General features: G+C 39.7%; 1 protein-coding gene across 4 annotated transcripts in view; it reads right to left on the bottom strand.

Annotated features, from left to right (window-relative positions):
• Positions 1-13,283, bottom strand: part of PARD3B (par-3 family cell polarity regulator beta) — a 991,411-nt gene that overhangs the window by 279,339 nt on the left and 698,789 nt on the right. For 3 of the 4 annotated variants that reach the window (XM_040984532.1, XM_040984535.1, XM_040984533.1), the window contains 2 exons: positions 9,135-9,341; positions 8,178-8,415 (listed from right to left, as the gene is read on the bottom strand). In XM_040984532.1, coding sequence (XP_040840466.1) covers positions 8,178-8,415; positions 9,135-9,341 — 445 coding nt within the window. The remainder of the gene's footprint in view (positions 1-8,177; positions 8,416-9,134; positions 9,342-13,283) is intronic. The other variant, XM_040984534.1, reaches the window with a different exon arrangement.

Here is a 13,283-nt window from a genome sequence, read left to right as displayed (position 1 = left end):
AGTTACAGAGAGGTGGGCATATGAAAGGGTGATCTTCCATGCACTGGTTCACTCCCCAAACAGCTGAAGTGGACAGACCAAAGCCAGGAATTTCATGTAGTTGAAGCAGTTGAAGTGGACTAGAAACTTGTGTTTCAGGTCATTAGCAGGGAGTTGGGTCAGAAGCGAAGCATCTAGGATTTGAACCAGTGCCCATCTGGGATTTCTGGTGTTTTATGCAGTGGCTAAACCTGCCATGCCGCAATGTCAGCTGGAGTATTATTCTCTAAAAGAAGGAATGGCATTCATTCAAAAGACAAAGTTCTGCCAGATGTGACAACAGGGAAGAACCTGGAGGACATAATGTTAAATAAAGCAGACAAAAAGACAAAAATGTACGGCCTTAAATACACGTCATGAAACAGTCAAATTCATGGAAAAGAAAAACGGTGGTTACTAAAGCCTGGTGCAGGAAAATTGGTGGCAGTGTGTCAAATGATACAGACTTTCAGATAGACAGGAGGATAAAGTTCTGCTGAATATCATGGAGCCCACAGTTCACCTTGGTGTACCGTATATGTCAACACTGCTAAGGAGTAGTTAATGCTCTCACCTTCAAAAAGGAATATGTGAGGCAACACACACGCTATATCTCTTCAGGCAGTCATTTCATACTGTACACATACATTGAAACACGCTGAACACTACGAATGTATACAATCTTGACTTGTCTAAAACCGAATAAAGAAGCAATGTTTATCAAGTCGGGCACTATGCTGGCAGCTTTGTTTATATAAACTAACTTAAATTGCAGAACGAGTTAGAAAGCTTGTGTGAGGATCCTCAGCTTTTTGATGAGACAGACACTCAGAGGATCATGGGACCCCGAAGAGTTGAGAACGGACAGGTTTTTATCAGGCTCTGTTTTAGTTTGGTGGTAGTGGTGGAGGCTGTGTGGGTGTGTGCACGCGTGGACGCATGCGTGCACGTGTGTGTGTACCCTTTCTGCAATACTTCACAGCAGGAATATTTGCAATAGAAGTTTCCTAATTTAAATAAAAATATATTGTGCACTTGGTATAAAATGAAGTAAACACATTCATATATGCCTCAGCACTTGGCCGTGCTTATAAATAAAAACCTGAGGCCTCTAGATGTTTAAAAACACCTTCACCTTGAGGTTTCTGTGATGCTCTATTACGTAGGACCTGGCCCATGTATCTCTGAGGTGTACCTGTATTGCAATGCACAGTATCCAAACGGTGGGCCGATTCCAACAGCTGCATAATCAAGTTCACCATTTACATCACAGACCTCCTATCCTCAGAATGTTTATGTCGGATGTAATGGAGCTTTCTGCTTTCGGTACTAGCACAGGCACAGTTTGGGTTCTTCTTGTTTTTTTGTTTTTTTTTTTTTTGTAAAAGCTTGATATGAAATTGGTTTAAAAATAAACTTGCTATATTCATCTACTGCTAAAAAGAAAAAAAATAACAGGCACAACGTGATTTGGCTTTCATCCATGAGCTTCTAAGCGCAGGAAATACACCTGATGGCAATTTAGTATAGATGCCCCTCTCTGCTGTGACCTGACACCTGCCAAGGAAGCAAAGACTTACCACCCCTTTCTGCCTTTACTGACTATGCGGCACCAAATACAGATGGAAGTAATCTCCATTATGTTGAGTTCATTGTTTCTATCTCTCCTTCAGTGGGATTCCAGGGGAGCCATGGGTTATGATGTCTTGACACTGAATAGTTGACTGTTACTACCTCAAGGTGACAAGGCCCAGGCTTGTTCCCGAGGCACGTTGTTGAATGCCCTGCTGCTTTTACTTAACCTGCTTTCATAAAATACATGTTCAAGGGTTCAATTTGTTTTTTGTTTAAACTTAATGTAGGAAACTTAAACAAAAAAAAGTCTTTATGTTTTTCTTTGTTTATAAAACAGGGAAAGTTCTCCAAATGTGGAGACTTCATTACCAAACTTCCAGTGCCTAAAATAATAAAATATGGTTGAATAAGTGAAAGAATCATAACAAAGTGTTTGGCAATGGTGAGGAATTCAATAAAAGTTACATAGCAAATGTTAAATGGGTTAAAAAGCGGAAACAAATTTTAAAAAGAGAAATGAGGCTCCTACTGACACAACTTTGGCTTCACTCTTTGGCAATCTATTATAAAAGAATTGAATAGGCATAATTCCTTTTTGAAACATTCCCATTAATAACTCTAGTAAAGGCGACCTGAGCCACATTTCTCCCTTTCCTTCCCTGTCTCTCCTTCTCCTTCTGTAACTCTGCCTTTCAATTGAAACAAACTTTAAAAACTGAGACGAGACTCTACAATCTAGTATAGAATTTCATTAAAAAAAAAACATAAGGACCCATACAGTTATTAACTGAGAAGTCAGAGATTCATCTCTGGATTTGGAATTCTAGTTGTGGCAAGAATTTCTCTTCAGGGTCTGGAAAGCATCAGCTGGGTCCCTGGGAGGTGGCCTAAGGTGGATAGCAAGGGACTTCAACGGAAGCAGTGTGAGCCTCAAACTTTGCTGTAAGAAGCCATGGGATTATTCCATGAAGAGCACAACGCCTACGGAAGTGACCCATATCATGGAAAAATGCGAGCATTCTGTCAAAAGTAAATGCAGCATAGAGGGACCTACCAAAGTTGGCAGATTCTTGGGCTCCATATTATTTGACAATAATTCATGGCCTGTGTCAGAGTCATAATTGCATTATGCAAGGAAGTAATAACTCACCCAGTTATAGGAATATTAGAATTAAACAGCATCTGAATTAGAGACATTGTGAATAAAAGACACTCTAACTTGTTTTAAGAGTTAGGATTATTAATCTCTTTTTTTCAGGTTTGTTTATTTTATTTGAAGGAGATATGTTGTTAGGGGAATTGGGAAGAGAAAGAGTGGGGCAGAGAAAGAGAGAGAGAGAGAGATCTTTGACCCATTGATTCACTCCAGATGACAGAACCAAACTCAGGAGCCAGGAGTGTTTCTTGAATATTCCACATAGGTGGCAGGGTCACAAACATTTGGGTCATCTTTTACTGCTTTTCCTGGACTATTAGCAAGGAGCTGGGTTGAACATGGACTAGCCTGAGCATGATTAGATGCCCTCGCGTGATGCCAGCATCACAAGCATTAGGAGGCTTTAACTGACAGGCCCAATGCCAATGCTAAGAGTAGCTTTCTTTAACAAGTAAGCTGCATTACATCATTCTATATCATCATGCATGGAACCTCTAATATTGGAAAACAATAAATACATTGCCACCACAAAGACATTTCCATGGTGTATGAGAGAGGTTGGTGAGGAGAGGAAGGAAAGCAGAATGTAAGTTCTGACTCACCCCTTCAGATGGATACCACTATGCAACCTAACCTTAAACCCCAGTCTTTAGGAGAGCATCAGAAGCTCAGAAAAATACTTATTTGATATATACACCTATCTGCAAAAGAAACTGAAAGTATGCAATCTTTTAAATAAAAATGAAACTAAGTCAATGTGAGCAACAGACGAGAGTTAAAGCAAAATCTGTTGGGTAATGGTAACAGCTTTTATGTTCTTTGTTGTTGAAAATGTGCATGTCGCAGCAACTCCAATATGCTCACAAACTTAGACGCAAAAGGCTATAGAAAACAGTTGCTATTTTTACACTGAAGATAAAAATCAAACACCACCTTTCAGATCTTAATTTTGCTAAAGTAGTGGAAAGAAACAAAGCCCAAAGTGTAAGATGTTAAAAGATCCTTTTGCTACAAAAAGATACTCAGTTTACTGAGTGACAACTAGGCAGAGAAGCCTCTGGATTATGAGCACCCAAGTATAGGCTTACAAAACCTAGTCTTGTTTGAATTAAATACAAATAGGTTATAGTTTAACAATATTCTTCCAGATGGAATTTAGATGGCTCTAACAGTTTTTATGTTTACGGACTAATCCAGTTGACTCTATTTTTTCTAGTTTCATCTCAGACACTTTAGAAATAAATTTTTTCTTAAGAATCATATCAGATTGCAAAGTAGCAATAATAATTATGGTAATAACGACAGTTTTCTAGTTTCTACTAATGCAGTGAGAACTTACTAGTTCAACACTCAGCCTCATAGCTCAACTGGCTAATCCTGCACCTCCATGTGCTGGCATTCCATGTGGGTGCCAGTTCATGTCCTGCTGACTCCTCTTCCCATCCAATTCCCTTTCTCCTGGCTTCAGAATGGCTCAGCTCTGGCCATTGTGGCCTTTGGAGAATGAACCAGTGATTGTCAGATCACTCTCTGTCTCTCCTCTCAGTAAATCTGCCTTTCCAATGAACATAAACAAATCTTTAAAAATACATTACTAGCTTAGTTGCATGAACAATAGAGATGGGCTACGATGAAGGTGCTGCAGGCTGCTCTCTGAAAGTTCTCCAGAATCCATTTCCTTGCCCTTTTTGCTTCAAGGTAATGCTCACATTTCCGGTTCCTTGTCTGCTTCCTCTATGTTCAAGGCCAGCAGCACTGTATTTCTGCGTCCTTTACTTCCATACTTACATTTTCTTTCACTTTAAGGGCTCCGTGTGATTACACTGGGCTACTGGGGGAAAAATCAGGATGACCAACCATGAGGTCAGCTGATGCAAGCCTAACACTATCTGCGGTCTTGATCCACATTTGCCACACAACATTATGTTCAATGATACAGGGAATTAAGACTTGGACATCTTTAGAGAGCCATTATTGTGCATGCTGCCGAATGACTGTGACATGCCAGCCAGAGTTGTAAGTATGTTGCACATAAAGAATGAACACAATTCTCATAATAATAGAAACCATTATTCAGATAAAAATACTGAGTTACAGAGTGGTTAAACAGTTTACCCAGCTTTGGATGGAAAGCTGAAGAGTAAGGATTAAAGTGTGAGGACTATGTAGAGTGGATGGTTGGTGGGCCTAGCAGGCATACCACATCTTGGAAAGGCCGCATCACATAGTGGAGTGCCAGGGTTGGAATTCCAGCCCCAGCTCCTGACCTCAGCTTCCTGCTGATGTGCATCTGGGAGGCATCAAGGGGTGGCTGAAGAATGTGAGATTCTGGACCATGTGGAAGACCTGGATAGTTGCCAGCATTGAGTAATGAACTAGTGCATGGGGGAATACATCTCTGTGTCTCTCCATGGCTCTTATCTCTCAAATAAATAAAAACTTTGAAAAAGTTCACACACAGCCAATTCTAAAAAGAAAAAAAAAAAAAACCTCTTAACTCTACCACATCAAAGACAAAATTCTCATCCAAGTACACTGCAAGGTCATGTTGTCATGATTACCAAAATGCAAAACTCATAGCCCACAACTTTCAAAAGCTGTAACAACTACTTGGAAAAAGAGCAAAATGCAAAAGGAAAGATAGAAAATAAATGACTGTCTGTTGAGAGACTTATCCCACAGGTACTTTTAAGACTATCATGTTAAATAGAATGGAGCCACTGTTTTGGACTGAGGTTCTGCAATAACCCCAGCAAAGCAGGCCAAACCAGACCTAGCCACTTATGTCAGATGTCATGTAATCAACCTGACCTCAGAAACAGCCAATTTTCTAAAAAACAGGAAATTCACTGCAATCAATGAAAAGAGGCCCAGGCTCCCAAAGCTAGCATGATACATAAATCCCTACCGCTTTAACCAATCAATGTTTTATTTCTCTGTTTTTTTTTCTATAAAGTGAACAAATTTACTATATCTCACGATATGAAGTTAGGAGCACAGTGATACCTCCAACCCTGCCCTCCTTTCTGTTTTCCACACCCACCCTCCACTTTTCATATTTGTCTTTTGCTTTTCTTTTGCTTTGTTTCCCCCCCTAATTTTTCTAATGCCTTATTTTCATTTCACTTAGCAATCATTAGATAAAGATATCAACAAGAGCAAGTAGAAAAAAAACTAAACAACCTACTGCTCCTCAGGAATATAGAACAAGGCTGCAAATAATAACCAAATCCTAGAATGTCCTTCTCATTCAGATAGATTCCATTCTTTTTTTTTTTTTAATCCGTGTATTACTTATCACTGACCAGGGATAAAATGTTTTGTTTCTTGTCCCTGGTTATTTTGGTCTTTTGTGTAAAATTATGTGTTCAGGTCTTTAGAACATTTTTTCTTATGTGGCAGAGGGGATATCATTTACTGCATGGATCAGTTATAAAAGCCAATTACATAATGAAATTCAATTTGGTGAATTTTTGTTCTCTGATAGTTGTTGACTGTTAGGCTATGCTGTCTGCATGGGGGAATGCCAGTTCACGCAATAGCAGAACACTTTATTAGAACAAAGCTTCTCTCAAGATTTTAAGCAGCAGAGCACTGATATAGCAAGAAAAGAGTGGAAAATGTGACAGAGAGGCTCACTCACATTGGTATTGTGCCGTCTAAATGTCACTTTGCCATTTACAAGGTCCTTCTGTACACATCTATAAAGCAGAACTTCCCTTGCTGTCTGGAGATTTCAGTTAAACATTTCCAACTAAGAATAGCTGGAAATCCAGAATTTTCAAAAGACATGTCGATGAGGGGTTTCGGATAGCATGCAGCCACGCTGGCTTATCAAATTATGGATTGATTTGATGGGAAATTACAGGAGTAAGCAAAGTAATAGAAAGTAGATGATTCTACTCACACTTCCAATGAAATAGGTGAGGGGAATACAAAATACCCCCATAGAAACTTTGGAAATGCTTGAATGAATGCATATGCCACCCGTTTCCTACCTGTTCTCTCTGCCATATGCAACAGTGGCAACTGACCCTCTCCCTTTGCTCAGCCATCAGAGTACTCTTGGCAAAGTCTAACATGAGGTTCTGACAGAGGATGGCCCACACTGGCACTTGACTTGTCCTAGACATGTCAGAAGACTCAAGGGTACTTGGGACATCCCCACAGCAGGATGGAAAGAAGGGATCATGGTGGGAACCAGCTCCACCTGGGTCGAGAGAGCAATGACTAGAGAACCAGGCTGTTGCAACCATTCAAGGAGTGCAGCCACTGTGAAGGGAATCTCCAAAGGTGTGCTACCTGAGGCCAGAAGCCACAGGAAGCCTATCTAATGTCAGTGGGAAAATGCCTCACCAGTAGGTTGTATAATAAGGGGTGTGGACCCCCTGAAAGACTACATAAATGACCCATGAGGGCCTACAGTGGCCATACCACACTGGTTATTTGAGTTAAATCAAACTACTCCCTGTTTGATATTACCCCACCTGACCCTGCATCTAGACATTGAGAAAAAGGAGAAGGTTGAGAACTGCCTCCCACCACACCTCAGGGCACTCGTCAAGGTTGGGGCCCAAGAGGCAGAGAAAGTTTTGATTTATGTTAGATTAGTTACTTCAAGCTATGAGAAAAATACTGCCTTTTTTGTTGTTGTTAATTTGAAAGTGACCAAAAGCAGATATTGGAGGTGTGGAAGTGTAAAAACAGCCTCAACAATAACAACAACAACAACAACAACAAAATCTAAGGAAGGTCTCTTTAGATGAAACAGAGACAGTTTCTAGCTGCACCTTGCTCATTGATCACTGTATATGAAATCTTGTCTCCCAGGCAAACTGATAAACTCTAGTAAAGCAAGTCTGTATGCCTTGTTTACCACGTGACTCTCAGGGAGGTTACAATCTGCATGACACCATGTCACTCTCACAGTCGTGGACTCAAACCAAGGTCATGTGATCTTAGTGACCTATCTCTTGCATCACAGCACCGGTGATGGCTAATAAGTGCAGGGGCCACCAGCTGCAGACCGAGACTTGTGAGTGGATGCGTCTCATCCATCCTGATTCTCTAACTCAAAGGGCGAATCCTACAGGTACTAAAATAGGGACCCTTGCACACCACTCTTCCAGTGCAGACAGACAAAGTACTATACCGCTCTGCATGATCCTTTGGTACAACGGACTGCAGGCACTGTCCTTGGTTTTACGAAATATTCATCTTTTCTTTGACAGCAGAGTTAAGATGCCTGAGAGCCACTCACTATGGCCCCTTCTGCCTATGTCAGAAAGGAACCAACACATTCGCAGCTTAGATTTTTTACACTTCTAGCTGCAGGGGAGGGAAACCTGGCTCTTTTTATTTTCTGCATAAACATAAAGAGCTATTTCACCAGGAGGAACCATAGAAAAGAAACAAAGCAGGCCCATACCTCAGCATGGCGCCAAATCCTTTCCTCTTTATTTTTCTCTCTGGGTCTTCATTTTCTTCTTTCCGCTTTTTCTCCTTGACTTTCAACTTGCCCTTGTCCTTCTTCTTCTCCTTCTCTTTTGCTTTCTTGCCTTTCCTGGCTTTATTGTCCATGTCCTCCAGCTCTGAGTTTGCCTGAGGAGCGGACTCTCCATTCAGAGCTCCCTGGCCAGAGTGAGAGCTCTTGTCAGACTGACCATCTGCAGAGAGAAAACAGAGTCAACGCACATAGTCAGAGGTGCTTACCCTGGCAGACAAAGGATATTCAAAATTTAAAACACAAAGAGCAGGACGTTCTCACACCAGAGTTCTACCCTACTGCGTGGCTATGTGAAAAGACAGAGCTACCTAGATCTGGGGATTTGAAGCAAGGATTGAGGCTGGGAGGAGGCATTGGTTACTTTGCTGGGAGTATAAAAGGCCTGTAATGTGTGATATGCTCATCTCTGCTGAAACTGGTTGTTAACCTTGATCAGCTCAGAAAGGCCACATGCTGAGAAACAAACAGGACAAGTTTATTTCCAAGAGAAGTTGTTGAGCACAAATATAACCCAACAGCTTCTCCCCAATTAATGCAGTCAGTCCTCTGCTTGATGCTGCTTCCTAATGACTCAAATAAGAATGTCAAGAAATGCATACTTAGTGCCTCTGCCCTAGGGGTAAATGACAGTCCTGGTAGGAAAGTGAAGAAATTTCTTTAGCATTTGAGCTGTCAAATAAATTGCATATTGCGTTCCCCCCATTCCATGTTCGTTAAGCCAAAGGGCAAAACATCTCAGGAAAATGAATTACTTTTAATATCAAAACTATAATTGTGATCCTTATATCATTTTTTTCAGTAGTTAAGCACACATTCTCATCTATGCTTCAAAGATAATAGCAAGATGAAGAAACCGTTTAAGGGAACATGTTGCCCTACCGGCTTCCAATTCCTCAGGTCCATCGTAGGACTTGTCGATGGCTGCCCTGAAGCTCTCGTTGCAGCCTCGGCCTCGGACCATGTGGGGTCGGGGCCGGTGGAACGGAAGTTCGTTCTTCCTGACCTCTGCCACGGCCGTCTGAAGACTCTCCAAGGAACTGGACTTTTTCAAACCCAGAGTTGGACCGAAATCATTGCATGGAGATTCTGAAAAAGAAAAATCAAAAGGTCACCCTTGCCCTAATAGGTCGGTGGTATATAATGGAAATGATCATGGTTCCAAGACCGTATCTGCTTGGCAATCTGAAAAATGGGATGTCAACTGGGTAACAGGTACAAGTTAGACTCCAGCGTTGCCGCTTTTTCTACGGACTTGAGTATCTATTTTGTGGGCATGACTCTTTGAGTATCCATCCCTGTTTTGAAAGTGATGTGAAGATCTAATGCGACTTTGTTACATGTAGAAATGTACAGGAATGGATATATATATGTGCATATGTACATATGTGCATATGTACAAATATATTTAAATGAGGATGATCACACATACCGGCACATACACAAACACACGAAGGCATCTAATGTATTGCTTGGCTCTCTTCCATCTTAAATGTTCCCATATCTTATAGCTTTTATTATTGCCATGCATATTTATATAATTATTAAGGCAAATACTATGCCTAGAAAAATCAAAGAACACTAAAATAATTGTCTCATGGCTATTAATATGTCATGCATGCAATTTATTTAGTCTATGCATAAGTAAAGCAATGTAGAAAAGAACATAACTTGTCTCTATCAATACTATTATTCTGAACATATGTCTTTGGGTATGCAGAAAAAGGGTCACCTTGTTACACATTATCAAATTACAAAATCGAACAAATAAAACAGAGGCAAATTTAACAATCTGTTTTCTGATATCTAATATTTTTTCACTTATATGATTTGTCTTGCCCTCTGCCTGCCCCTTTCCATTCCATTCTTTGACATCTACCCCAAGCTGGTCTTTCAATTACTAATAACAGGATTAGCTTATATAAATATTAGCAACATGAGGGTTATTTTTAAAATGGATGAAATTCTACCAGGACTCTAGTTTCCACATTCAACACTTTTCCACTGGGACCAACGCTCATGTTTCTCTCCAATTACAAAGGAGATTACTGTCGGGAAGGGCTTAGATTTGGATTTCTTGGAAATAAACTATCATGAATTTTCTCCAAAAATGTATTCTGAGTACATGTTAAGTTTTATTTACATAAAGTATCTACTTCACCTCCTAGCACATTATTAAATCTGTATAAACAACACCACCTTTCTTTGCTATTTTCACTACTCTTTTTTCTTTTTTTTTTTTGCTTTAATCATCACTGCCAACATGAATGCTACTACTAGTAGCTTGGCACAGTGTTGGGAACCACAAGGAATACAAAAGAAATATAACATAGGCTCAATAGTTATACACAGCCACATAAAGTTAAGTAGCAATATTCACTCTTGTAGATGTTCTAAATATGACCAATATAACAACAATCATGATGAAAGCTAAGATTACATGCAGTGCTTAGTCTGTGCCAAGCACTACTCTAAACATTCTGTCTATGTGAACTGAATATCCTCCTTACAGTTGTGCTGCTGGCACTGCTATTAGCCCCTTCTTGTAGATGAAGAAACTGGGGCACAAATGGAATAACCCGCTTAAAGTTATTCTCTAATTCTCCAAAATGGAAATGGCCTGAGGTAACCTAACTGGGGCTTTTTTCCTATATAGCATATCCTATACGACCTAAAGGTATAATCATGAATGCCTCCTATCTTCTTCAAGGCAACTACAGAAGCAACTGTACATTTTCCCCACTTCTAAAATAAGAACACTAGTTTAGATGAGTCCTGAAGTCTAGTCAAAAAGAAAAACTACAAAAATTGTATACAGTTTTATAGACTCATCTGGCAAATTCCCCCTTTGACATATACCTTATGACAATAAACACTACATTTTATAAGTAATAATAAATATTGAATAAACTCTACAGACATGAGACCAAGCTAAAACAATTAAAAAATGTAACAGACAAAATTCAGGGATTTCTTATAAATACAAATATGAAAGATCTGTCACATTTAAATCCAGATAGAGGTCTGTTTCCTACTTTCCTGAGAAGGAAGACAATCTGAAGAAATATAAATTGAACAGATTATTTCTAATAAGAAAACAAAGCAACATAAATGTTTGAGGATACTGAAACAACAGAGAAAGCCCTTGGAGCTTACAGAACATGTTTTACACTGTAAACTCCTGCAAATATCTGACATGAAGTTTGGTGAAAATACGAAGAAGAAAACTATCTGTGAAAACCTTAAATTCTCTGTCAACAAGAGTAACCATTGTTTATTTATTAATTGCTATCTAGGAGATTATATTTGAACCCAAACTGTAAGCACTGATGTCAAACTCTAACAATAACTTCCAGGGCACATGCAAATGAATAAATCATCTGAGATCCAAGGCATGCTATCTTAAAGGCGCTCAGCCAAAGCTCAGCAAGAAGGCATATCTGAGAAGGAACAAATGCCTTGCTACTCATTCTAAGCAAACAGAACATTAAGGATTCACGGATGTTGCAGGATTAACAGAGCTGGCAATTAATTTACTTTATATAAATAGAGGTCACAAATTAGAAGCACCAACTGACATTGGATAACATTACAACCTAATTCTCCTGGATATATATAGTACAGGACAAAATTAAGAACCCAAAACAGCAGTTGAGTCCTAGGATATAAATCTGGACTTCAGGATTTACAGGCCTGGATAAAAACAAGTTCTGTTTATTCCCAAGGAGTAAACAGGATGCAACAGTAGAAGAGAGACTGATGTTTTAGAGAATTCAAAAACCAGGAAAGGACTTGCAGGTGCACTGAACTGAATGAAGTAGATCTTCACAGGAAGTGGGACTGTGAAAGTGATCTTGACCAGGGCTCCACGTGTTTTCTCTATGTGTTCTGATAGAAGATCTAAGTTGCTGGTTTTGAGAGGGATTACTATGCCATTTCCAGTAAAAGTCTTAGAATAAAGTACCCAATCAAGTAAAGATTGTGTGGAGTACAATACATCATTACATTGGATCTTTCTTACCTACTTCTACTCTCTCCAATTTCAAGTTAGCTTGCCACCGTGTAGGGAATTTTAAAGCTTTTCAAATGACAAAATTCCCTTTCTACTTTTACCCTCATCACTAAGTCTTTTGTTTTTTTCCAGATGCCCTCTAAAAGTACAACTCTTTCATCGGACGGAAGATCTTCCTCTCTGTTTCTCCTCTCTGTATATCTGCCTTTCCAATAAAAAAATAATAAAAATAAACCTTTAAAAAAATACAAGTCTTTGATGGAATAACATAATCCATCAAAATCAAAATCTTAGTCACTTGACCCCAGTAAAGTCATCCAAACCATGATGACTGTATTTACTTCTGTAGATGTGAGATTGGTTGTGGCCGATTCTGTCTTGCATAGCAAACCTGCAATGCCCCTTGCTATTCATGTTATGCAGTAAGTTTCTAAAGTAAGATGTTCACCTGTCTCTTTTTATTCATCTACATCGCAACTCCATGCTATATGAAAATTCCAAAAAATACATCTTTTCCTCAACATTAGACAGTTTTTTGAACCTATGACTTGTACATCCAGGTTTCATGTTCTCCAAGATCTAGAACTTACACTTCCTTCACCAGCAAGAACTTGTTAAAGACAAACTTCATGAAAGAAATGATACAATTAATTGTCTAGGGTACATGGCAAAAGAATCATGCAAGAAAATAAAAAACCAATTTTCGAAGGGACAGGATAAAAATATTTTAACACTACGTGGTAATTTTCCTCCTTGAACTTATAGCCTCCTAAAGAAATGCCATGGGGGGGGAGAGAGAGAAGATGGCCGACGTAGGAGGAAGGCTGTGAGAGAGCGTCCAGTGAAAGAGGGATAGAAAGTTACAGAAGCAGCAAAGTGGAACAGCAGGGAATCGCAGGGAGAGGTCCGTGAGGCTCCCTGGGACAGTGTGGAGCCAAAAAGATCCACACAACTCGGAAGAACAGCGAGAACGGAGCAGGGCAAAGGTAGAGAAACCGACATCCCACTCCAGACCTGCT

The sequence above is a fragment of the Ochotona curzoniae genome, unplaced genomic scaffold (genome assembly GCF_017591425.1).
Source record: "Ochotona curzoniae isolate NIBS_2020 unplaced genomic scaffold, NIBS_Ocur_1.0 contig_4148, whole genome shotgun sequence".
Lineage (NCBI taxonomy): Eukaryota > Metazoa > Chordata > Mammalia > Lagomorpha > Ochotonidae > Ochotona > Ochotona curzoniae.
The sequence above is the reverse complement of the archived record's forward strand: the minus strand, read 5'-3'. Positions and strand labels throughout refer to the sequence as shown.